Raw genomic sequence first — 26,993 nt, forward strand, 5'->3', positions numbered from 1 at the left:
AAAATTAATACTATAAATTATCTTTATGCATTGAGATATTTATTAAAGATAAATCATATATTCAAATATATTATGTCAATTAATTATAAAGTAATAAAAATAATTAATATAATAATTTAATTTATGTGTATTTTACAGTTTTAATACGAAATCATATAATTATTATAAATATAAATGATTTATTTTAAATTTAAATCATATAATTTTTAGTTCTAGATTTTTTAAAAAGATTCTTATATATGTATATATATATATACATACGTTTCCAATACGTACCCGCTTCCTAATTTTTTAAAAAATCTCGCTTCTGCGCTTCCATACGCTTCCGCTTCCACGTACCCGCTCCCGTTTCCATGTAACACCGCTTAACCAAGAAAAAAGTAAATATTTTTGTGAATTAGTTTCATTTAACCTAATATATAACTTAAGCAGCAGTCTAGGGTTTACGTCTCTCAAACCTAAACAATCGCTATTTCCATTTTCTCCATGAAAAATTTCAGCAAGAAAACTGCCACCGAAGGTGAAGCAGTTCCTTCTGGTGTGGTTAAGGCCACAAAGCCTTTGAAGAAAGCTAAGAGAGAGCCTGAAGATGATGATTTGGAGACCAAAACAAATCTGAAGAAGAAGCAGAGGGGAGTGAGACGATGGAAAGATTGGCTGATAGTCTTCAGCGGATTGAATCAAAAGTTGATACGTTGGCGACAAAGGTGGATCTATTGATCTCAGTGAAGGGTAAGAGAGATCATGTCAAGAACTCTTTAAAGGCCAAGGCAGAGATCAGGTCCTCTGAGGATGAATCATCTTCTAATGAGGATTCTGAGGAGAAAACTGTTGCAAGTGTTAAGGTAGCTGCTAAAGTTTCTTCTTCATCCGAATCTGATGATGATTCATTATCAGATGACGAGGAAAGTGATAAAGGTGAAAAAGTTGGGCAGAGAATGGCTAAAGCAGATATAAAGATTGGTGTTGTTAGCTATAGTGGCCGTTGGCCTTTTGGAGGCCTGGGGCTTTGTGGTCGCTGTTAAGGTTTTGTTGGCGGAGGAAGAGACAGGTCTCCTGTAAACAGACCTATTTTTTACTCCATCATGTTAGAAGACTAGGCTCTTCTCATTTTAGAAGATTATCAGCAAGTAATAAAGTTTTTCTCTAGCTTTGTTACTTTTGTGAACTATTACAGCTAGAGAAGCACTTCTCTATCTATGTGTGTTTTTTTCTTTCTATGTGGTGTTTTTAAGTTGTGTTACAATGCAAACCATTTTTATTTGTTAAGTTTTTTATTAAGTTACTCTAATTAAGCAAGCAAGTACCATCCGTGGGGACAAGAACTGTTTCACAAGAAAACACACTTCAAACCAAAGCATATGTTAATCAACATTCTTAGATTCATTGTTCTTGAGATACTCCTTAAGAACATCCATAACCGAACCAAACTCTGCCTTAACCTTAACCGGTGGGTTGGCCAACCTACAAGCCATCTCTTGTATATTCTTTGAATGATACTCAATCTTACTCTGCGTAAACTTCAACCCATGAGCTGTACTCACCACCACCGTCCGATCATTAGCTTCTATAACTCCAGATTCCCTCAGCTTCATCAGAGCCGTCAACGCAACACCAGTGTGTGGACATATAAACATACCAGTCGAATCAGCAAGAGCCGTTGCGTCCATCAACTCCTCTTCAGTAGCTTCCTCAACAATCCCATTAGACTTCTTCAAAGCATACACAGCTCTATCTATCGAGACGGGGTCACCTATCTGGATAGCGGAAGCAAACGTTGTGTCTGCTTTCATCGGGTTAAAGTCTTGATCAAACCCTGACTTGTAATGCAAGTAAAGTGGGTTTGCGTTAGCAGCTTGAGCACACACAAGCCTAGGGATCCTATCAACAAGCCCTAACTCTTTACACATGTGGAACCCTTTGTAAAACGCGTAGATGTTACCGAGGTTCCCTCCTGGGACGATGACCCAGTCTGGAACTTCCCAGTTGAACTGCTGCAAGATCTCAATCGCCGCCGTCTTTTGACCTTCGAGACGGAGGCTGTTGAGAGAGTTGGCTAAGTAGATAGGGAGCTCCGCCGTGACTTCTCGGATCAGATGCATGCACCCGTCAAAGTCTGTGTCGAGGCTTAGCACAAACGCTCCGTTTGCGATAGGTTGCACGAGCTGAGCCGTGGAGATTTTGTCCGCCGGTAAGAAGACGATGGAGGGGATTCCTGCGGCGGCGCAGTATGCGGAGAGCGCGGCGGATGTATCTCCGGTGGAGGCACAACCGACTCCGACGACTGGTTTGTTCATTTTCCGGAGACGGTTCACCTGAGAAACAAGAACCATTCAAAATATTTCAAATCATGAGTTATCATATTTTAACTCAAATTATCCAATATTTTATTTTCAGTAAAAGAAACAAGAACCTTCATGCTAAGATTATGTTCGGTTAATTTGATTTTTGGTTCGGTTCTACAAAAGAGTTGGAAGTTGGTTAAGTTCCGAAAAAATTCTAATTTGGTTCTAGTTTTAGATAATTTTGACTAGTTCAAAATTTTGAAGAAAATAATATTGGATACTTTGAGTTTTTTGGATAAAATATGGATAATTTAAAATATTTATGATTAAAATAATTCAATAATTCAATTTTCGGTAAGAAATAATCAGATAACTTTTTTCAGGTTTTTTTGATTTATAAGTAATATTTTTAAACATATTTTGTTATTTTAAATTAAATATAATTAATAAAATTGAATTATGTAAATAAAATGTATTTTTAGTTAACCTGAGAAACAAGAACAGTCATGCCAAGATCTTTGAACGAGCCCGTGTGGCTGATACCACAGTGTTTCACCCAGAGATCGTTCATCTGAAGGTACTGTTTCCCGAACCTCTCGGCCCAGAAGAGGTTTGAGTTTCCTTCGAAGGCGGAGATGATGTCATCGTCGTCGATCTCTGGAAGAACCCACTCTTTCTTTGACCAGACGCCTGATCCGTACGGCCAAGTGGTTTTACCGACGCGTGAGTCGAAAAGGTTACGCCAGAATGCTCCGTCGTAGCGTTTCAGGGCAGCGAAGTCGTGCTGGACGTCGAGGAGGCCGCCGGACTGGGAGCGGTAGACGATCTCGTCGAGGGAGTAGGACTCAGTGGAGAGCGGTGGAGCGTCGAAGGGGACGTAGCGTGCGGAGAGATTTTGGAGCTGAGGACGGCGGCGAGCCTCGTCGCGGATGTTCTCATCGGAGCGGCGGTGTTTCTGCGGCGGAGCAGCGGGAGAGGGAGTGGTTTGGGAGGTGCATCGGACGGTGGATGAGGCGGTGGAGTGAGGTTTGAAGGAGGTTTTAGAGTGGGAAGGAAAGTAGGTGGCGGAGTGGAGAAGAGAGAAGGAAGCCATGATGAAAGAGAGTGTAGGCAGTAAAGTACAGACACACTGAAACTGATTGGAGAGAAGAATGTTGACACTTTAGTCAGAAACTATTTTATTTATAAGTATTAAATATATTCACTATTCAACTATTCTTAAATGCTTTATCATTCCAAATTCTAGAAAATCAATTATTCAGATGTTTTTTTATGTACATGATTACTGATTTTTCTAAACGTTACCTTTTGTAGTGTAATAGGCACTAAACACAAATGGATCTTTAAACATTCATGAATCATATATTATATATGAGAATTAGATTGTTACAGATCAGAAAAAACACTAACTTTTAAAAATGGTACGATCTTATTCATCTATCATGATGCGTATTTATAAAATAATATTTGAGTAAACTACTGATTTATATTTTATAAGATGATTAGTTAGTTCATCAATGGTTAAGCATTCCTCAATAGAGGATTATACTCTTATGAGAAAAATTGAAGACATCCTCATGAATACAAGAATTATTGTGAGTTCGTGCCTTCTTAATCAAGTAACTATATATGAAGATAAGATTGTGAGTGTAATGGTTTGTATGTCATAATCCAGATTCAAGAATCAATAGTGCGTGCTTGTGATTTGTGTATTAAAAGCATAGAAAGCATTAATGATATAATTTTGAAGTGTACCTAGCTATGGTATGATCAATTATCAAAATTGATAGTGCTGGCACCTTTTCCTTTTCAATAAAACACACTATGGGTTGTCGTTTTCTCCACAGAATCTTGTAATACGGATTGGGTCAAAGATACCGTAAATGAACAAGTCATGTGAAATTAGCTTACAAGTTACAATATAAACGATGTAATTTTTGCTGTGATTTTGAGCTTTTGATAGTGGCCTGATTAACCATTAGGGTCTCGTGTGCTTTGTTATGTAACTCGCGTCTTTCTTTGTTTGCTTTGCTAAAACACTCGGATAATAATATAATATAGGATTGGTTCTTGTTTAGTCTGTGAATCTACTTATTTGACTCTTCAATCTGTTCTATGTGGTTTATCTTGGTTCGCTAGAATAAGTAGTCCACAGCCATTTCCCTTAGCTACTGCATCTCTAATGGGTGTTCAAGGTACGTTTTTCAATCAAAGTTGCTTTCACATCTTCATTGTAGAGACGGGTTAAGACTGGACTTACAATACAGACGCAGGTTTTGGGTTTAAGTACACATGGAGAATGTTTTGAACCAACGAAAATGGATCTTACTTCTTACATATACAAACATTGTGGTGGGCTGGCTAACATAAGGTGGGAAATGTTCTTGTATATCATTTTTTGTCCTTGTATCGTGTTGTGACATTACTTGAAAATCATAAAATCCACTGAACTAGTGTTTGGTGGTTTATCATGTATATGTTTTCAAGTTGATTTTACCACTGTTCATGAAATTTAGCATCTCTAGGTAAAAAATAAAACTACTCGAGCGAGGGTGGAAACTGTGATAAAGAATCGTGCACAAGAAGAGGTCACGTGCTTAATCTCTTCTCTTACACACACTAACTCTTCTGCTGCTGCTATTTTCCTTCCAAACTCCGCCCAATAGTCCCAACCATATGGACACCAACCCCATCTTAATTCATATCACCAAAGCGGATGATCCATTTTCTCTCTCCTTAGTTTGGTATGAAGGATTATCTCAGCCGTTCATTTTGACGAATTACCTAATTCATCTCTCTCCCGTTGATCCTATAGTACATCATCATTTTGCCTGTGTCTCTTTTGTACTATTTATCCTTAGTCGTGATTGACACATGTTACCTGCCAGCATCTGCTTTTATGCAGACATTCCTTAAAAAAATGCGTGATTTAAAAAATGGGAAAATGGTCACAAAAATCCCGAACTTTCAAATTTTGGCCATTTAAAGCACAAACGTTTTCTAGGACAATTTAAAACATTAAGTTTTCGTTGACTTTTACTATAAATCACAAACTTTTATTGACCGAACCATATTAGGCATGTCGTTAAGTGAGTTAACAGAAACATAAACTCTGTTAGTTAAACCGTGTTAGCTAATGTTAAGTTAAACTACGTAGTTTAGTTTTGTCCAAAAATCCCCAATTCACAAAATCAAACCCTAATTGTTTTTTTTTGTTCTTTTCTTTGTCGTCTTCTATTCTTTTCTTCTCCTCTCTGTCGTTTTCTTCTTTGTCTTCCCTCCATCTCTTTCTTCTTGTTTCTTCTTTAGTATTCTCTCTTTTATTTTGTTTGGAATTTTTTCTATGGTGAGGGTAAGAGGAGGAGGTACACATCGACAAAAACTTCCAACGCACCAGAGGAAGCAAGATACAACAACTCAATTAGAACATGAGACTCCTCCTATCAGAGCTCCGGTTCAATCTTCTGCACCGCAACGAAGTTCAGAGTTGGATGGAGACATATATGTTGAGCACGAGCTGGAAGAAGACAGAGATGTTGACAGAGAGCGTGAGCCAGACAATGGAGAAAATTGTGATGTTGATGGTGAGGATGATTGTGATGTTGTGAATGATGAAGACGCTGATGATGGGTTAGGTATCGAAGAAGATGGAAACTTAGAAGATTACTTTAGAGAAGCTGTTAGAGATGAGGAAGTTGGGAGTGATGTAGACAGTGGAGATGATATTTGGGATGATGAGAGGATTCCCGATCCTTTATCATCTAGCGACGACGATGAAGAAGAAACAGAGCACGAGCTTAGAGAGAATGAAGACACAGAAGAACTTCTCACTTTGGGGAAGACTTACAATTCTACCGATGATTTCAAGCTTGCCGTTCTAAAATATTCTCTGAAAACTAGATACGACGTTGAACTTTATAGGTCTCAGGCGATGAAGGTTGGTGCAAAGTGTAGTGACACGGATGTTGAATGCCCATGGAGAATTTACTGCTCATATAAGAAGAGGAGACATAAGATGCAAATAAAGGTCTATGTGAATAACCATATATGTGTTAGATCAGGGAGGTCTAACATGTTGAAGCGATCAACAATTGCGTGGTTGTTTTCGGAAAGGCTGAGAATTAATCCAAAACTTACACAACATGAGATGGTTCATGAGATCAAGAGGGAATACAATTTGGAAGTTACTGATGACCAGTGTGGAAAGGCGAAGTCGAAAGTTCTGAGAGAAAGGAAAGCTAGCCATGAAAAGCATTTTTCAAGGATATGGGATTATCAAGCAGAGATATATCTACAGAATGAGGGATCTACTTTCGAGATAGAGACTGTTCCAGGGACAACAATTGGAAGCAAACAAAGGTTTTATCGCTTATATATTTGTTTTAGAGCACAAAGAGAATCTTGGAAGCAAACATGTAGACCCATCATAGGATTGGATGGTGCGTTTCTGAAATGGGATATAAAAGGTCATCTTTTAGCTGCAGTTGGAAGAGATGGAGATAATAGGATAGTTCCCATTGCTTGGGCAGTAGTTGAAATAGAGAATGACACAAATTGGGACTGGTTTGTTAGACTTCTCTCTGTCGATTTGGATCTTGGTGATGGACAAAATGTGGCAGTGCTTTTAGATAAACAGAGGGTTAGTAGTGATGAAATTATTTTGATATATTTATTTTTTGTTTGTTTGATGCTTCATTTGATGCATTCTTTCTTTTACAGTTAGTTAAGGCTGTTCACACAATCCTTCCCCAAGCTGAACATAGACAGTGTGCTAAACATATAATGGACAATTGGAAGAGAGATAGTCATGATCAGGAACTACAACGCCTATTTTGGAAGATAGCTCGCAGCTACACGATAGGAGAGTACACTGACAATTCAGAAGCGCTAAAAAGGTTCAATCTTCATGCTTATAATTCTCTGCAAAACACCAATCCTGAGTCATGGTCTAGAGCGTTTTTTAGGATTGCGACATGCTGCAATGACAATCTCAATAATCTCAGTGAATCTTTTAATAGAACTATTAGGGAAGCAAGGAGAAAACCTTTACTAGATTTGCTAGAAGATATTAGAAGACAGTGTATGGTACGTAACGCGAAGAGATCCATTATTGCTGGAAGGTTGAAGACAAGGTTCACAAAAAGAGCACATTGTGAGATAGAAAAGGCAATAAATGGGTCACAGCATTGCATCCGATACATGGCCAGAAATAATTTGTATGAGGTAGAGCACAATAGTGTTAACTATGTGGTTGATATGAATGAGAAGACTTGTAGTTGCAGAAAGTGGCAGATGGTTGGAATCCCTTGTGCTCATGCCGCAAGTGTTATAATAGGTAAAAAAGAAAAGGTTGAAGCTTATGTGAATGAGTATTACACAACACAGAAGTGGCGAGAAACATATAAAGATGGTATAAAACCTGTACAAGGGATGATGTTATGGCCTCGATTGAATAGGCTAGCTGTCTTGCCACCACCATGGAGAAGAGGCAATCCGGGAAGACCAAGTAATTATGCTAGAAGGAAAGGAAGGAATGAATTTGGATCAAGTAAAACTATGTTGACACGCCGGAAGAGAGTGATGACATGTTCAAACTGCAAGGAAGATGGGCACAATAAGCAAGGTTGCAAAAATCCGAGTGTTGAGAGTCAACCAAAGAGGCCAAGAGGACGACCAAAGAACCAGGTTTGTATGTCGTTGAAATTTTTCAGTTTATTTGATACATTTCAGTTTTGTTTGTGTCATACATTTTCTTTTACATTTGAATTAGGGAGAACTTTTACAATCACATGCACAAGGATCACAAGCACAAGGACAAAGTGTTTCAGTAGGACTTGGATCACAAGGTTGAAGATCATGGATTGAATCATAAAAATGAGTTGTGTTCTAGTATGTAGTGACTGTGTTTTGACTCTTGGTTTATTACTTTTTGTTGAACTCATTCTCAGATCATGTAATGACTAGTATTATATGCATTTTGACATGGTTTGGTTATGGTCTTTTATTCATTTTGTTTCGGGATGTCAATGTTCATTATCAATCAAATTGTTGCCAAAAATTCATTGCTAAAGACGTAGGCTATATTTTTTTTTCATCAGACAAACTAAATAAATAGAAAAAACTAAACTACGTAGTTTAATTTAACATTAGCTGACACGGTTTAATTAACAGCGTTTATGTTTCTGTTAACTCACTTAAGGACATGCTTAATATGGCTTAGTCAATGAAAGTTTATGATTTAAAGTAAAAGTCGACGAAAACTTAGTGTTTTAAATTGTCCCGTAAGAACATTGTGCTTTAAACAGCCAAAATTTGAAAGTTTGGGATTTTTGTGACCATTTTCCCTTTAAAAAATCTTAAAATTAAAGTTAAAAAAGTTAGAACATGGTGATCATTTTCTGTCCCATGTTGCAAGAGGAATGTCTTAGTAAAAAATCATGTAGGGTCTGATTGGTGACCATCCATTCGGGAAATAAGAGGAACGGATTAAAAAGGAATGTTCGGGAATAAAATAGCAGGAATGAAAAGGAATGGTCGTTCTTTATCACTTTTAACAAGTAATACTTTTGTTCTTTAATTCTCTAAAAAAAAGGAATGAAAGGGAATGAGAGAGAATTATTATTCCTTGTGAATGGTGATTTTTTTCAGGAACGTTAGAGAATGCATTATTCCTCGCTGTTTTCTGGTCACCATTCATACCCGTAATATTTTTTATCCGTATCCAAACAACACTTGGAATCGAAAACCTACTAATTTTCTTTGGTTAGGCCTAGTAACCAATAACTTACGTGCGATTCAGTTAAACGAACTGGAATATATAAGCCAGTTAGATACTAGGTGATAGCTATACCGGAATCTCAATTTCGTGTTTATCTACAAAAATAAAACGGAACCCTAGACTGTACTAGCTCGATAACAGTATAAACTGTAAAAAGGTTGCATTGTCGTGCTCTCTTGCCATTACTCTCTTCTCTCTCTCTCTGATATATATATATATATATTTATATCTGGTAGCTTCTTCATCAGTAATACGAGAACGTATTGAGGAGAATCTCGCATCATCAAGACCAAATAGGAATTTATGAACACGAGAATCTTCTTGTTCATAAAACGGTTATGCTTTGATCACAATGCCACTGGACACTATCAAGACGAGGTTGCTGGTTCTTGATGGGGAAAATAGTAGTAGTAATAACAACAATAACAACAACAACTGGAGGCGTGGACCGAGTATAAGAAACTTGGTTAAGGAAGGTGGATGGACATCTTGTTACAGAGGATTGGGACCAAGATGTGCTTCAATGTCAATGTCTGCAACCACTATGATCACTACCTACGAGTTCTTGAAACGGCTTTCTGCTAAGAACCATGACGGGTTTTGCTCTAAATCATAGTGTTAACAGCTGAGAAAACCATGTAGAAAGTTCTTGTCTTGCTGTTCTGCTTTCTCTTTTGTTTCCAGTCATAAGATGTTAGGAGTGTGTTAATTCAGTTGTTTCTAAATAAAAGAAAAATGTTATTTTTCGGTTTGGGATTGAATTGGATTGGTTCACTATGGCCGTGGTATTAGACCGGTATGGCCTGCAAGACTTACATTTGGTAAATGGGCATATGGCATACTCTTACCTCTCAATAAACAGACACATGACAAGATTTGATTTGGCTCTTAATTCATGAGTCACTTACTTACAGATTTGATTGTGACTACATATAACTGAAACTGCTGTCTTTTGTTTTTTATTTCTATCCAAGTAAAATGGGATCATTGTTAGCTTTTGAGGAACACAAATGTGTATCTGTCACATAAGTCAATGTATTTTGGAGCAGAATCTTACGTTTCTTCTTACCTTATCAAAGTAGTTTATTCTTTCTTGAATAGTAAATAATTTGTAGAGACGGCTTTGATATTTTATTCATGAAAGTGTTGAAGAGATGGTATTATTTTCAAGTATCTTAAGTGATGAAATGAGACTCAAAGTAGAATATTTCAACCTACATATATTCTTAATTAAAGGAACTGTATACAGAATAGGAAATGATCTTATATATAAACTAGATTGTTCATTAAAAATATATATCTCAAACATTGTCAACTAAATTGTAAAATATCCAAGAATCCTAATGTCTCTTCGCACTTGCTAATGGAGTGGAAGCAGAATCTGTGTTTATTTATCACATTCATACATAATCCAGAGACTTCTTCATTACATAAAGCAATTCAAAGTTTATAAGAAAATCAAACTAGTAGTTTACACATAAGTGAAAAAGTGTGTTCCAAAGTGAAGATTTTGGTTGTTGTTGTGATGTCTAACACATACATAAAGTGAAATGAAAACAGTAGCAAGTAACAGAACTAGTAGTAGTAGCCAAGGATGACTTCCCCCGTTTGGTGGGAACATGGAAACAGCACCAAATGATCCAATGTCTCAGATATGGACAGAGAAATGGTGCAAGTCCCCACCTCCATGCATGTCATTGGACTGACCATGAACACGCATGGCTTGGTTAGTCTGAGTTGGGATTGGGAAACCTGAAAACTGGAATTCACTGTGTCCAAAGACATCAGCACCGTCGGAAAGAGATGTAATGTCTGATCCAGAGTTGGTTGAGCCACGGTCTTTGCTGTGTTTCAGCATATGAGCTTCGAATCTAGACATGTTTGCCTTTTCGCTTTCCTGTTGGACTGACTTGCCATGTTCTTGTTCGGATTCTTGAAGAAGCTTTTTGGTGTTGAGGAATCTTCCACCGGATCCTCTTGGCCTTTTAAGAGCATGAACATGTCGAGACTCATGAAGATACGGCTGTTGCAGTAAGAAAAAGACAGAGATGAGCAAATGGGAAGCCTTTGTTTGTTGTGTTGATAAATATTGTTACCTTCCTCGCTTTGATTAGTTTGTTCTGAGCCTCAAGCTTGGCACGTTGCTGCCGTCTCCTCATGATTGCGTGATACTGCTTCGCATTGACAAAGACTGGCTCAGTCTCAGTGATCTCCGCTGGTAGCGGAACTCGACCAGGAACCATACCCACCATTTGGTGATTGCATGCCTGCAAAAGAGAGTGAAGAGACTTGAGACCTCATGAAAATTATGTCTTGGCAAGGAATAATGAAACTGATTCATTGCATACACTTACTGGTGCCTGTGGCAGATAAGTTGCAGCTAACATACTACCAAATTGTGGATCAGCATAGTGAAAAGAGAAATTAGCCTGCGGTGGAGCAAAGTGGATACTAGGGAGTCCGGTCATGGAGCCGGGTTTAGGATGAGTTGTGAAGCCCTTATGCTGAGTTTCTTCAGATCCTAATCAAACATCATAGAAAGTAAGAGAGAAGCTAACATTCTTATGGAAAATGAACATATACCAGCAATCAAGATCAAGTCAAAGCATCAAGCAAGAACCTCATCTTCTCAATTGGAATAGGAAGACAATCATAAACAAACAGAACAGAATAAGAACCTAGTGTAAGAAACTGACCTGATTTTGTTGAAAAAGGGATTTGTCTGGAAGGATTATCATCATCACCACTACTAGCAATATCAGTGTAAGACTGACCAGTGGACTGAGTTGAAGATGAATCCTGGTCCTGGAAACTGATTTGCTTTGTGGTATGTTCAGGCCTTGCATCAACCACTTTCATGCTTAGGGGTTCAGCTGGAACCACTCCCCATGAGATGCTAGTGTTAAGGTACGGCAAAGTTGAATCTTTCTTATTCATCTGATGCATAACGTCTAACAAGTTGAAGAAGAAGACCTATATATCATTCAACCATGATCCAAAGATTAAAACTTTTTAATACACAAAACAAGATCCATAGAAAAATTCAAAAACCTAGAATATATGAACAAATTGAGATTGAAAGTTGCTAACTTTATACAGTTTTGGGCAAAAAGGCGTTGACTTGAGAAGAAAAGATTAGCAAATCAGTACACAAGATCAATCACACGCAACGAGAGTGATAAACCAGAGTTCGAACAACGAAAAGGGGAAGACTTGGGAGAGATTAAACATCTAAGCTGATCGAATAAGGGACTAGAGATGCAGAAGGAGATAGGTGGAGTGAAGAGAAAAACCTTTTTTGAGAATTAGATGGACCGACGGTGAAGAAGACAAGACACCAGATTAGTTTTGCATGTCTCCTTGTCCGAAGTAAACGGTTCTTGTCTCTTTATATGGAAACTCGGTGAATCAGAGTGTGTGTGTCGTGTTGGACTTGTTTGATCTTTCTTATGCTTCTTGGTTTTCTTCGATCTTTTTCTCTCTCTCTAGGAAATCACCATCGCCATGGCCACCATTACCACTCCTTGTGGTTCATTATTGTCGTTAAGTGGTTTAATTATTCATTTAAGAGCGCTTAATTTAATTGTTTCACTTTACCCAAACACACAGAATAAAGTCTCTCTGCCTATCCCACTTTCTAGAATCATTTGCCCCACAAAATTAATAGATAAATGACTTTTTGTTCATTTTATTATTTGACATTTCAGAATTCTGATTCCTAAATTCACTATAAATTTTAAATTGCGAAAATACTAAACTTTAAAAGGCAAATGATAATGTATTTATATAACTTTTCTCTCATATAGCTGTATCATGTCTTCCTAATCAATCTAGTTTAGTTGTGAAGCCAAAAAGTATTAGGTGTCTTCGCCACTTTCGCTAAGATACTTATATTAATATTTAATTTAACTAGAGCTTGATCCGCGCGAATATCTACTTTTAGTTAAAATAAATAAATATGTATCTTCTATAAATGGTATATATATTTTTAAAATTTATTTGTATTAATAACTGTTTAATATATTTTATAAACACAATAATTTTATAATTTATAATAAGTAATTTTATTTTATTTTTGATCATCAATTATATCACCAATATTTTTAAAATATGATCCGTGTGTCCGTGCAAATGTATTCTTTATGGATCAAAATTTAATGCAAAACAAATTGTTATCAATGGCTATATTTGATTTATTAGATCAAATAATTCAATATATTATTTACAATTTTGTGTTTCATATTATGTATCTTTATAATGCTTTCTTGTGTCTTTTTTGACATAGTTAATATACCAAAAAAATAAATAAACAACCCATAATAATAGATATATTATTACATTTTTGAAATTAATTAATTATAACTTATTCTTTAGTTAGATTATAGGAAGTATTACTTAACTAAATTGTACTTAATTTATCATACTTCAATTAGGAAAATGCACTAATTAAACTGTAAAAAAGATAAATACTATAAGATAGATAAATTTATTACTTCAATGAGATATAATTGTAAATAAGTTGAAAAACTAAGGGGTAATTTATTTTTATACTCCTCTTTTAATAATATAGACTAGGATAAGGTCCGCGCTTTGCGCGAGATCAGATTATTAAATTTGTTATTTTGAAAATAAGAAGACATTAAATCTTTTTAATTTGGATATTAGTTTGTTTTGGGTTGGTTGTTTCAGGTTTTAATGTTTAACAATTAGATAAATACATTTAAAGGAAATTGCACTCTATATATATGAAAAAACTTAAATACACTAACTAGCCAAAATTTCCCCCTCTCTCCTACTTTTTCTTTCTATCTCTCTCTACTCTCTCTCCCAAAATCTATTTTTTCATTTTTTTTGTTATTTGGCAAATAAACCCTACATTTAAATCCTTTTTTTCGGTCAAAGTGGTTGAGGTTTTTTATTTTATGGTGATAACCCAAAGTGTGTTGTCGTTTGCAAACAATGAAGGCTTTTAAACTTGTGTGGACCGTCCTTAATTGCATTTAGGTGTTTAGTCATCTCCCACTAGCTTCTTATCTCCTAATTAACACTTTGGAATCAGATTTCAGTTTTGCTCCATAAGTTATAGACTTTGTTACAACCATTCTTTTTAATATAGTGCTAGATTTTGACCCGCGCTTTCAAAGCGCGAAATCATTTATTTTTAAATTTTCATGTAAATTAATAAATATTTGTCTAATCTATATTTTAATAGATTTTATATTTGTTTATAGTAAACTTTTATAATCTTGTCTTCTTTATTTTTTATTATATAATAATAAATTTGTGTACTAATTAATTAGTTAAAAGATTTTAAAATGGTAAACTTTTACTCAATAAATTTAATCATATTGTGATTATATATATTTGCTAAGGTTATTTATTTACAATTTTAACTTATTAATTAAATATTATATGAAAAATGTAATAGACATTACGTTTTTCATTCTACATATTTTTAAGTAATGCATAAATTTTAAATTATAATTACACAAATATTAAATAATAATTATGTATTTAAATTGACTTATAATTGTTTTTAAAAGAAAACACTGTTGGGCTTCTTTGACTTTAAGTTTTTTAATTATTGGGTTGTTTTGTTTTGTTGGACAGAAGCAATGTTGGGCTTTTAATTTCTGAAAACCATTAAAAACAATTGAAAAAAGTAATGAAATTTTTTGTAATTAATTAAAAAGATCAGGGGCATAATCCTAAAAATGATTATGTTTTAATAGTATAGATATCAGTTTAAGAAAAGTGTAGGCATGTAAAATAAGAGAGGAATAATAATTTTAATATACTAAAACTTAGGTTGAGTTCTTAATCAAGTACCTAACCCTTTTTGCAATGAAAGAAAGCTTTAGTGCAAGTCAAGCATAGTCGTATGTCCCTCCTTTATACTTGGAACAACCAACACATAATAATTGCTACTTCTTGTTTCTTTCTTAATTTGCTTAACAATTTTATTAGGATTTTAATTCATATGTTTATAGGCTTTTGAGCCCTTGATCGATCCATGAGAGTTTTGACACGTGGGTAAAATGGAGTACTCATCATCCCCTAGCCCCTAGGGACCAAAATGAAAAGTTAATTACCTTTATCAAAGAAGACCAAGAAGAAGCTAGTATTATCTGTTGTCAACGAATCACTCCAGAAGATTGCTTTCGTGTAGATGTTATATTTGCTTCCCAAGGCGGCAAGGCGTTAACTGTGGATCACAATTTCAATGAGTGTTAGCTGTATTGTCATGACATAAGGTTTAACATTTCCAGTGAGAACATATAAATAAGCTAGACTTATCATCTAGAAACCGAGTGATAGTTTCTCTCTTGTTGCATTGGCTAAAATGTGTATGGTTGAATGATTTGCGGAAAGGCCACATTGTCCAGGGAATTGCAGTTGTGTGCATAGTAGTGCTGAGAAGCGGGCCAGGTCTCTCCCGCTTAACCCATTTTCGGCGGGTTGGTCGTTGTTTTGTAAAAAAATTTAACTATTAACTTCCCAAAATTTCCCTAAAAGGTTATTTAGCAGCTGAAAGTAAAGTACAACAAGTGTTGAAAACAAAGAAACTTCTAAAGTCTTGGGGGTGTAAGTATAAACAACCAAGAAAATATCGGTTGGTCAATAAAGAAAAAGTGCAGACAGATGGGAAGAGGCAGACCAGAGGCTCCAAGATGAAAAGCTCAATGTCGTTACATTCCCTTGGACGGTAAATGTGTTACTTTCGGTATCAGCTACTACTCTTAGGACCGAAATGCAGGTGTTGCAGGCTTGCCAACGTTTCTGAAAAGTTCTTGATACAATGTGTAATTTGGACAGTAATGATCATTTGATTTGATCTCGCATCTGAAAATCACATTTATATGTTTTTAAATAATATTTTGCAAATGGTTACTTTTTTGCTAATTATAAGAACTATTACGTAAAATATAGATTAATTTTAAAGTTTTACTATTTGAGCGGAACACCTTCAAACCTCAGATTGGAAATGTTCTAACAAGCCTCAGGTTCCCCTTTTCCACTTCCGTGCCAGAGTCTTACGGTTGGTCCATTGACAATGGCAACTTCAGTACCCACTCGTCTAGCAGGACGTGTAAAAGTAATGGACTGAGCAAAACTGATTTGGTTCAAAAGGTAACACGCAACACGCCTAAACCGGCTTTCATATTCGATAGGCTACCTACCTATGGGAACCAAAATCACATCATGGGGATGCAAATTGAAACTGTCTGTTGCCTCTGTTCTTTATATCCGGCTACCATATCTTGCTCTCATGCTCCTTTGTTACGGAGCGAGGTATTCGGATAATCTACTGGAGATAATTTGGATAGTAAGTTGTGGATTTTGTGGCCATGATACCCTTTACACCAAAAAAAGAAAGCTGATAACACCCATGAAATTTGATTGGAAAGACTTGGAAAGAAGCCAAAAATATTTATTTACATTATCACTAGATTTTCATTTATATGTTAGATTTAGATTAGGAAAGTTTTTATCACAAGATTTTCATCTATATATATGAGCATATGGTCTTGTATCACAAGAATATATATATGAGCATATGGTCTGTCTTGTTGTATCACAACAATATTAATAATACTCTCATTGTATCGAGTGGAAAGTAAAGAAAAATTTGGGATGAAGTTTGAAAAAGAAACTCAATGGAACATGTGAACTCTACCTTCTTTTATCTCGATGGGTGGAGAGTAAAACCTGGATGGAAGTTCAAGTAGAAACTTGCAAGGTTGGTTGTTATTTATGCTACTTAAGACTTGGATGATTACTAGGTAATTCATAGCTTCCTCTTCCACCCTCTCCAAATCCGGGTAAAGCTGTGGTTTGAGAGTAATCGAAGGTTCCTCGCGGTTCCAACTATAAGAAGACTCCAAAAACTGGAGATGGTAGGGTCCGCTGCAAGCAACCATGATACCGGCAGAGAAACCCATAAGGTTGGGGGAGAGCCGAGGGCAGCAGTTTTCGAAGTAACTGGGCATTGTAGTTTGCGGTATGCAAGCAAATCGCAGCAAAGTCTGAAACTAAGAGCGATCAAATCGTGATATTAGAATGTTTTGAGGGATTGAAAAGTAAATCAGGTCAAAAAAAAAACGTACCTCTTGGTCATGTTGTCCCTGGGTTAGGAAGTGAGTGATCAGCTCTTGATCATTGTTCAGTCGGGAGCAATCGCTAAGATCGATGTGTTTTATCGAGTGATTGGAGTGTAAGGAAACAGTCTCCAAGGAACTGCAGCCGTGTGCATTCAGAAAGTTGAGGCTCTGTGGAAGATCTTTGAGATATGTAAGACTCTTGCAGCCTTCCACAGCCAATTCCTCAAGTTGAATTGCACTTGAAAGATCTGGAAGTTCTTCCAGTTCCTTGGATTCGCTCACATCTAGTCTCTTCAACTTGCCAAGGTCCTGGAAACAATTAAAGGTACAAACAAAACTGAGTTTATAATTTCTACAAATTGCTATACTAAAATAAACATAAATTTAATCCACCAGATTTGTCTTCCAGAGGAACTGAAGATTGCTGCAACGCAGAGTGAGTTCAACGAGACAGCCGGAGGAAAATCCGGAAGGTAGGGTTGACAATGGATAGGCATCCCAAACTAGTAGCTTAAGCATGTGGGGTAGCCTGGCTGTGGGTGAAAGCTGCAACTTGGATGTTTTATTGCGCGTGTGGAACTTGAGATACTTCATATTATGCATCTTCCTAAAACTTCTTCTCTCAATATCTAACACGTCAGGCATCATACACATGGATAGTGCTAGGCCTTTAATGCTTTCTGTACCCTGATGATAGAAACGTGAAAGCCAAGTGACCTAAAAAGAAAGTTTTTATTTTTTTAAGAAGAAGAAATATGCTGTCGAAATAAACGTGCGCTTACTGTTTTGTCTCGCAGGACGTGGTAGATGATCTGAGGATCCCATAAAATTCTTTGTTTTGTCGGGGTAAGATCAGATTCTTCAACAACGGTTTCTCTTCCCATATTTTCTACTAGTTTATTCATGTTTATACATCCCTGAGCTGATATGTCGACGAGAGATTTATCCACTAAAACTTGAATGCTAGATTCACCATCATCAAGAAGATTACTCACACGTTTGATATCGTCTCCGTTAAACAGACATGCAACATAAAGGAAAGCAATTTTATCCACTAGGGACAGATCTGCATAGCTGCTTTTCAAAATCTTCACAATATTCTGGAAAGGAGCTTCTTCATACTTGCGCACTAATTTTTCCCATTCGTCTTTGGTCTTACTGCGCCATTTACACAATGATCTTTCAGCTACAGTTTTAATGGCAGAGGGAAGGCCATAGGCAAGCCGAGAAACTCTGGTCAAGAGTTGCTCGAAACCAGCAGGAGGATCGCTTCCTTTAAAAACAATCTGCTTAAACATCTGGGAGGCATCTTCTGCGCTCAAGCATTTTACTGGATACACAAATTGTACCCCGCATGTGTCGAGCAGACCCTTGTCTCGTGTGGTTATGATGATACGGCTCCCCGGGCCAAACCAGCTCTTGTCTTTTGCCAGGCCATGTATTTGCTCCACTTTATCGACATCATCAAGCACAACAAACACTTTCCGGTTCCTAAGTTTCTGTTTTATGTGATGGGATCTAGTTCTCATCCTTTCCAGATTGTTACTTCCAGTACCGAGAATTACTGAGAGGACGTATTGCTCCAGGTACAGTTGACCTCCCTCTTCATACTTCTTCTTAACATCGACAAAACATGATGCTGCGAACTGTCTGGAAAACTGGCTGTAGAGATAATCTGCAATGGTGGTTTTACCTACTCCTTCCATTCCCGAGATTCCTACGATTCGAACCTCGTCGTCGGATTCCATTTCCAACAGAGAAGCTAAGCGTTCCATGTGACTTCTTATCCCAACTATATCGGCATGATCTCTCTCCTGCCCACTGAACCACCAATCTGATATTTTTTGGACAACCTCTTCAATCCTGGTTGCCTCGTCCACACTGACATTAAATACATACAGTTGTTTGTTGGTTAATAATCTACTATATATTAAAAGAGAGAATTACAACATCTATATTATTAAAGCTAAAGTACATTTTATACTGTTTGGAAACATGGATAATATTATAAATAAAAATTATTTGGAAACAAAAATAAAAGTATAAAAAAATATAGTATCCTTTTATTAATTTCATTAGTATAATTACATTAGTTATCTTTATATATTTCACTCAGCTTAATAATTTCATTAATTATATTATATAAACAATACATCATATCATTAATTATATTGCCATAATAATAATAATGCAGCTTTTTATTTATTAGTTAATCAACATTCACTTTGTGCCAATTATAAAATTAAAAATGTAAAATAACTGGGTTTTGCATATGGCTAAACGTTCGGTTTAATTTGTTTTACTAAATTTTATTTATTTATTTTAGTTTCAATCGGTGAAAAATTACGTAGCCAAAAACATATTTGAAAGACATATTTTTTGAGTAAAATAATAACTTAAATCAAAATAATAAAAATGTTATACATTTATTGTCAGTTAATTTCAGACTTCATATAATTATTTTGCTAAATAAATAACTTTTTTTATTTCACTTAATTTAGCCAAACACATAGAAAAAGTTCTTTTTATTAGTTTATAAAATCTTTAGGCATGAACATTGGTTATCCATTTGGGTACGTGTTGTTCTTTTAGGGTATAATTTTTTGAAATTAGTCTCCGCTTAAATATTATAAATTTATTTGTAGATTTTGAGTTGGGTCTTTCTAGATCTGGACGAGTTCGGTTCTGATGTATATGAACCTAAAAATATCTAAATAACAAATGTATCTGAAATATATTCAGATATTTGTACCAAAAATAAACATATTATCCGATTCGGTTCAGATCTTTTGAATACAGTTAGTTATATTACGACTCATATAAATATATAGCACTAATTATGAAAAATACCAATGTATAAAAATGTAAGAACCAATACACGTGCAGATGCACAGATCAATCTCTAGTTTTAGTTATGACATGTGTCATCACTAAAATGCTTCTTGAAATCATTAGAAAGACATGTTGGTCCACTAAACATATTTCTCATTAAGCTAACCGTAAAATTAATTAACAATCTACAATTAATATTTTTCATCTTTCATTGAATAAAAGCTACATAATTATCAAAAGTGAAAATATATATTTGACAATTCATGATTTTAATAATAAAGATTTGATAACAATTTACATATCCTTCATTATATTTGTTTAATGTTATATTATTAAAATAAATTAAACAATCAAATTAACCCTATAATAAAAATTTACATTTTTGTATATTTTCTATTTTTAATTTTTATAAATGACTAGAAATTGCGAAAACTGTTAAAAGTCTCACATTGAAATTTTTTTGATCAATGGTTTAAAATATTTGTTATGCTAAGATACAATGACCATAAACCATATGAGTAAAAATAAAATTTAATAGATATTCATATTAATATATATATATATATATATTAAAATATGTACCATATAAAAAATTTCATTCAACAAGTATTGACAACTTAATATTTTAATTGCGAAAATTTCATTGGATTTTCAAGAAAGATTATAAATTATTAAAAATATTAAAAGTTCCACACCAAAATTTTGTTATTAATGGTTGAAAATTTTTGTTAAAAAAATACAAATGGTCATAAAACGATATGATTATAAAATTTCATAATTGTAAATGATTGTAAATATTAGTATTAATATTATTTAAATTTATGTTAATATTAAATATTATGTTAATATTATTTAAATTAAAAAAACAGAGAAAATATTTTTTTTTAAATTTACCACAAAATGATTGTAAATAAACAAACGTGATTTAATTATTCAATATATATTTATTAATTTGTTTCATGATATATAAAAAAATTAAACAAATAATAATACATAAATAAAAATTTGTATATAAAATAGTCATCCCGCGCAAGACGCGGGTGTTAAACTAGTTACTATATTATTAGGCCTTCTCCAACGGGAAGATGCAATAGGGAATTTAACTAATAAAATAATTAAAAAAATAAAAAAAAATAAAAAAATAGGAGAGAGATTAACAATTGGTTCTTAAAAGACATCCCAACAGAAGCTCTTTAAAACTTTTGTGTCTATGTGTTAGGGATATTCAATCCGGTAAAAGGAAACCAATTAAAACTGAACTAAACTTAAATAGTGAAAATAGTTTGGATTTGATGATATCGAATATACCTAGGGGTGTCAAAATGGGTCATGACCCATGGGTTGACCCAATCCAACTTGACCCATTAACCCAAATGAAATGTTTATTTTTGATCCAATAGGTTAATGGCAGTATTTTGAAACTCGACCCGGACCCGCGGTTGAACCGGTAAATCCGGTGATCCAGAAAAAATCCGGTTTGGGTTTTGTTAAAAATCCAATATTTAGAAACCCGCAAAAACTCGCAAAAACCCACTGAAACCCGGAACCCTATACCCGTTGAACCATCGGTTGAACCAATAAATAACTTTTTTTTAGTTTTTAGATTATGTTTTATATTCTAAGTTTGTTTCCAATTAAGAAGTTAGATGCTGTCAAAAAAAAGTTAGGTTTTCATTTTTCAGTTTTATATTGTGATTTTTAGATTTTGATGAAGATTTCACTATGCCACTTGAAGAAAATGAAGTGAACGATGGTAGAGAGAACCAAAATTAGTTTATATGCTTTGGTGTTAGTTTATTTCCGTTATTGACAATTTATTACAATGATCTTTAACTTTTAGTTTATTTTGAATTTGAAGTTTTATTTAATATTCACATTAGACATTTAAATATTTATAATTTTTATATCTTGATTTTTTTAAATGTCATAACTCTTACGTTGTTACATAAAATTTTAAATAGTCTAAACATTTTTTTGATTTTTTGATATTTTGTATGTCAAATAAAAATAAAAATATAAAAACAAAAGTTAAGTGTTTTCTAAATACTTTTTAAACATAAAATATATACATATCCAAACTATTTTTTGATGTTTTAAAAAACATTTAGAAAATATTAAACTTTAATTTTTATGTATTTATTTTCATAGATAATATATTATTATATAAAAAAATTAATTCATTTTTTAATCTACGGTTCATCCGCGGTCGACCCAGTGACCCAACAACCCGGTAAGTCGTCCGGTTCAGTGTCCGGGTCGGGTTTAAAAACATTGGTTAATGGGTTAATAGGTTAATGGATTAATAGGTTAATAGGTTAACAAGTTAATGGGTTAACAAGTTAATGGGTTTATTGGGTTGGGTCAACTCTGACCCATTTTGTTTTCAATTAAAAAAAACCATGCGTAAACCACCCAATTCTAAAGTTTGATAGAATTCGAAAATCATAAGTTTCTCAAAATTTCAATCATTTATTCGGTGGTAAAATGCGTTTCCCGCCAAAACCACAAAAATAAGTTTTTCCGCTAAAACTGTGAAAATACGTTTTTCCGCCAAAACCACAAAAACGCGTTTTCCCGCCAAAACCGCAAAAACTCGTTTTCCCGCCAAAACCGCAAAAATGCATTTTTCCGTCAAAACCGCAAAAACTCGTTTTCCTGCAAAACAATGTTTTCCGCAAAAACACATTTTCCCGCCAAAACCACCAAACGCATTTTCCGCCAAAACTGTAAAAATCAGTTTTCTCGCAAAAATGCGTTTTTCCGCAAAAACAAGTTTTCCCGCAAAAATGCATTTTCCCGCAAAAATGCATTTTCCCGCAAAAATGCGTTTTCCTGCAATAACACGTTCTCCCGCAAAAACGCGTTTTCCCGTAAAAACGTGTTTTCCCGCAAAAACGTGTTTTCCCGCAAAAACGCGTTTTTCCGCCAAAACCCAAAAACTTGTTTTCTCTCCAAAACCGCAAAAACACATTTTCCGCTAAAACCACAAAACGCTCTTGCCCGCCAAAACTGCAAAAACTCGTTTTCCCACAAAAATGTGGTTTCCTACCTAAATTGCAAAAACGTGTTTTCCACAAAAACCATAAAACGCGTTTTCTCGCGGAAACTGCAAAAACTCATTTTCCTGTAAAAATTCGTTTTTCCGCCAAAACCATAAAAAACGTTTTCTCATTTCGATCAACTTGGTTTTAACTTAAAAATAATTTATTATAAGAATGTTGGGTTGATGGGTCAACCATTAATCCATCTAACCTATTTAATTTAATGGGTCATGGATCAACCCAACCTATTTATTAAATGGGTTGGGTTGACCCATGACCCATGACCCATTAACAGTAAACCCATTTGGGTTATGGGTTGGGTTGACCCATTTTACCCATTTTGACACTCCTAAATATACCAAATGAATGTTAGTTTTAAGAAACCGCGGTATATTTATATGGTTTGGTGTATAAACTGTTCAAGCCGAATAAACTGATCAACTAAAATATAATAGTATAACTACAGATAAATTATGTAATATAATTGATAATATATACATAATTTATTTTATTGATATAATCTTCATACTTAAAATGTTGATTAGTTAGTAATTTAATTTTTATTTTAAGTTAAATTCTCTTCTTTAACTAAGCAAAACTGCATTTTACCTTTTTGTTGAAAAACATGTGTGTTAATATTTAGTAATTTAATAATATTATGGATTACTAACTTTTCTTATTTTTATTATATATAAACTATTATTATTAATTTAATATGTTTACTACTTATTTTAAATAGTAAAAATAAATGTAGTCTATTTAAAATCCGAAATATCTTTATGTTACATTAAAGTCGATATGTGATTATATAAATTAAATTTCACAAAATATTATAAAAGAAATTTATTTATGTATTTTTGGTATAAAACCGAATAAACCAAAAATCTACGGTATATGAACTGAACCGAACCAAACCAAAGTAGATATGGTAGCTATTTTTATAAACCAAAAAAACAAAAACCCCGAACCGAAACCAAACTGATATCTGGATTGGATACACCTATGTGTCAATATATGAATGGTCTCTTTTCCTAAAAGTAATTAAAATTTTAATCTATATCTTAACTGTATTAAAATAATTCAGTGTTGGGAACCAAAAAACTAGAATCTAACTGATAACCAGTAATTAGTAAAAAACAAGAATAAAATGAATAATATTAATGATTTAAAAAAAATATTAATGAAATTTATTGGAATGAAATTAACATTTTACTTATTCCAAAAAAAATTACAACTTGGAAGGATTCTTTGAATAAATTAAATGCCTTTTTCTTTGAATGATATGAAATACTATGAAATGTAAAGGAATAATTATTTTGGTTTTTAAGTGGTGAATTTTTTTTGTAATATATGTTACTCAAAAAGAAAATACACTGTTTTGCAACTTGTGCTACATTTGTTTTAAATAAATTTAGAACTCCATGTTATCTTGTGGAAAGCCACACACTAAGTGCAGCAGCAAACTTGGTGAATATTATGAAAAGTGAAAAAGAAAACATGAAGATTTTATTCTATAAAAGTGCATTCCAGTTGAACTTGCACAATATTAGACTAAAAACAGATTCAGTTGAAACAAGTTCTTACCGGGTGCTGAAGATGTAGCTTGCCCTATTGGCTAGTTGACTGAGAGTATTTTCCCATTCGTTAATCATAGCCGTTTCCTCCATCGGTGGATGTTTCATGTCAGAAAACGCAGCGGCTAAGTTTTCGCGATTGATGCGACCTGGTTTAACTCTATAGAAGATTGGAATCAGCACATTGATGTCTTCCTTTCGCTTGACCGCTTCCACCTCCATTATAGCCCGGAGCTCCTCCAAGCACCAGTATGAATTATCAAAGTTTTCTGAGATTACAACTATGAAGAACCTGGAAGTCTTGATGGCTTTGATGAGTTCGTCTGGAATCAAGCCTCCCTTCTCCATCTCCTCATCGTCTTTATAAGTATATAAACCCTTTCTACAAAGTGCCGCGTATAAATGGCTGACAAAGTTTTTGCGGGTGTCTGGTCCTCGAAAGCTTAGGAACACATCAAACTTCGGTGCCGGAGTTGCAGACGATGACGAAGACGACGCCATTTTGTGAGGACCTTCTCGGACGATCTTAACTCTTTATGATAAGATAACTATGTATTTTGCTAATTACGTGTGCATGCCAAAAGAAACAAAAAAATGAATCGGATTGGAAAAGTCTTCAAAGCATTTCTGATCGCACATATACAACGATAGATGCTATATATCGTTCTCTTATTGAAGATATGAATAGGACAATGTCGAAAATTAAGTATATTAATACCAATTCTTTTTTTTTTTGGATTTACTAGTTTACTTATCAAACGAACGCTCGGTGACAAAAAAAAAACAATAAAGACGAACATTTCGTGAACTTTCGTCGGCGGATTATGTTTTTGTGACGTTTTTGTACTGAATTAAACACAATATAAGTTACCCTTGATGATTATAGGATATATCATATATATATACACATATTGCACACTGGAAGTAGTGCAACAATATTGTTTCATTTTTCTGTTATTACCGAAGACATGATGGTCTATCGGTAATACGAGTTGATTTTTTCAAATTCCAACTTATAATTTCATTTGACAGGCTACCCTTAAATATTATAACAGATTACACGCTAACGTCGAATATTAAAACACTACAGGACCAATGTCAAAAATTCCCAGTCTTAAAGAAATATTAATTTGACAATTAAGGTTACTGTGCTGAAATGACGTCACGTTAAGCAACCTACAAGCCAACATCTTGTAGCAAGATATAATGGCAAGCAGGAGCAAATCTAGACATAAAATTACTGGGTGCATCAAGTGTGTATAAAATAAATTAGTGGGTGCAACAAAGAGAGTTTTCTATCATATCTAATAGTTCATTTTACCTTACAAAATAAACAAAAATTGAAAAAATACGGGGTGCACATGCACCCAGTGTGTTGGATGTGGCTTCGCCCCTGATGACAAGCACACACAGAACGTGTTGACTCTGTTCGTGGAAGAACTCATAGAAAATATGAGAAGGCGATGCAGCTCTGGTTTGCATCAAGATGATGTCTTAATAAAAACAGTTTTTCTTACTTGAATCCAATCTAACATTCATTAAAGAAAAATGACAACTGAGTGTTTAGCGATTGGTAATTTTAACATTTATTTATTTTGGTGATTGATTCTCAACCAATCCCGCGGGTATGGTTGGAGAGGCACTTGCATTCCCATGTGAAACATTTAAACTTAAAGGACTGGGATCTCCATCACCATAGTAGTGGAGATCCTACATCGTCCAAATAAATCTGGAACCCGCTAACTCAGAAACCGAGCTCAGCATGATTAACTCCAGTTTCTTAGCCGGAATTCTTAACTCATGATTTGATATTTTTTTTTCTTTTTTACACTTTTCGGTTAAGAGACGACTCTTATATCTCTTATTTAAGAGCGGGTCTTAGCTTTTCTTAGTTAAAATCTAAAAAAAAAGCTAAAAACCGTCTCTTAGCCGAAGTTAAGAACCCTAATTAAGAAATGGTTCTTAGCTTTTCTTAGTTAAAGTATAAGAAAAGTTCTTATATGGCATCGAATCCCCGAGCCTCTACCTATTTTTACCCTAAAATCTGGATTGGTAACTTAACTTTCCTCTCAGTCAAATATTTTTAATATTGTCCCTACGAATTAAGAGACCCGAAACGAAACCTGAGGGTCAAGTTTCTATCCATGTTACCATATACAATATAACTTCTTTAAATTAATACTCTATAAATTAATATACACCTCCACAGACACAAATGGGTGAAGACACATAAGCCTTAAGCTTGGAAAATATTTGTATGGTGGATGGTTCATGGACCTCTACGGATCAATTCAGTGGAATTGGATGGGTGTGGAAGGATGATAGAGGGAATATCCAATTAATGGGGACAAGGAATCTAAGGAGGCGTGAGACATCATTAC

General features: G+C 34.5%; 4 protein-coding genes across 8 annotated transcripts; 1 reads left to right on the forward strand and 3 right to left on the reverse strand.

The window, feature by feature from the left end:
• Window positions 1-1,255: 1,255 nt before the first annotated feature.
• Window positions 1,256-3,461, reverse strand: LOC103852803 (threonine synthase 2, chloroplastic). The gene is made up of 2 exons (XM_009129703.3): window positions 2,773-3,461; window positions 1,256-2,315 (listed from the first exon to the last, which is right to left on the reverse strand). Exons 1-2 carry the CDS (start codon window positions 3,376-3,378, stop codon window positions 1,365-1,367), a joined length of 1,557 nt encoding a protein of 518 aa, XP_009127951.1. The 5' UTR covers window positions 3,379-3,461; the 3' UTR covers window positions 1,256-1,364.
• Window positions 3,462-3,693: 232 nt separating this feature from the next.
• Window positions 3,694-9,814, forward strand: LOC103852804. 2 transcript variants are annotated; one of them, XM_009129705.2, is made up of 4 exons: window positions 3,694-6,924; window positions 7,005-7,180; window positions 7,304-7,970; window positions 8,056-9,814. In XM_009129705.2, exons 1-4 carry the CDS (start codon window positions 5,629-5,631, stop codon window positions 8,134-8,136), a joined length of 2,220 nt encoding a protein of 739 aa, XP_009127953.2. In that variant the 5' UTR covers window positions 3,694-5,628; the 3' UTR covers window positions 8,137-9,814. The 2 variants fall into 2 exon arrangements, with proteins under 2 accessions (XP_009127953.2, XP_009127952.2); XM_009129704.2 differs by having other exon boundaries at window positions 7,005-7,970.
• Window positions 9,815-10,470: 656 nt separating this feature from the next.
• LOC103852805 (nuclear transcription factor Y subunit A-3) lies at window positions 10,471-12,632 on the reverse strand. 3 transcript variants are annotated; one of them, XM_018656216.2, is made up of 5 exons: window positions 12,353-12,632; window positions 11,760-12,035; window positions 11,418-11,584; window positions 11,160-11,330; window positions 10,471-11,086 (listed from the first exon to the last, which is right to left on the reverse strand). In XM_018656216.2, exons 2-5 carry the CDS (start codon window positions 12,007-12,009, stop codon window positions 10,712-10,714), a joined length of 963 nt encoding a protein of 320 aa, XP_018511732.1. In that variant the 5' UTR covers window positions 12,010-12,035; window positions 12,353-12,632; the 3' UTR covers window positions 10,471-10,711. The 3 variants fall into 3 exon arrangements, with proteins under 3 accessions (XP_018511732.1, XP_009127954.1, XP_033140671.1); XM_009129706.3 differs by having other exon boundaries at window positions 11,760-12,036; window positions 12,357-12,625; XM_033284780.1 differs by lacking the exon at window positions 12,353-12,632 and adding an exon at window positions 12,154-12,326 and having other exon boundaries at window positions 11,760-12,036.
• Window positions 12,633-16,504: 3,872 nt separating this feature from the next.
• Window positions 16,505-25,334, reverse strand: LOC103852806 (disease resistance protein RPP5). Of its 2 annotated transcripts, none has more exons than XM_009129708.3 (5): window positions 24,623-25,334; window positions 17,948-19,046; window positions 17,559-17,852; window positions 17,172-17,474; window positions 16,505-17,090 (listed from the first exon to the last, which is right to left on the reverse strand). In XM_009129708.3, the coding sequence occupies exons 1-5, from the start codon at window positions 25,111-25,113 to the stop codon at window positions 16,719-16,721; spliced, it is 2,559 nt and encodes an 852-aa protein (XP_009127956.1). In that variant the 5' UTR covers window positions 25,114-25,334; the 3' UTR covers window positions 16,505-16,718. The 2 variants fall into 2 exon arrangements, with proteins under 2 accessions (XP_009127956.1, XP_009127955.1); XM_009129707.3 differs by having other exon boundaries at window positions 16,505-17,096; window positions 24,623-25,322.
• Window positions 25,335-26,993: the final 1,659 nt, after the last annotated feature.

Source organism: Brassica rapa, chromosome A02, assembly GCF_000309985.2.
Source record: "Brassica rapa cultivar Chiifu-401-42 chromosome A02, CAAS_Brap_v3.01, whole genome shotgun sequence".
In the NCBI taxonomy this organism is placed as follows: Eukaryota; Viridiplantae; Streptophyta; class Magnoliopsida; order Brassicales; family Brassicaceae; genus Brassica; species Brassica rapa.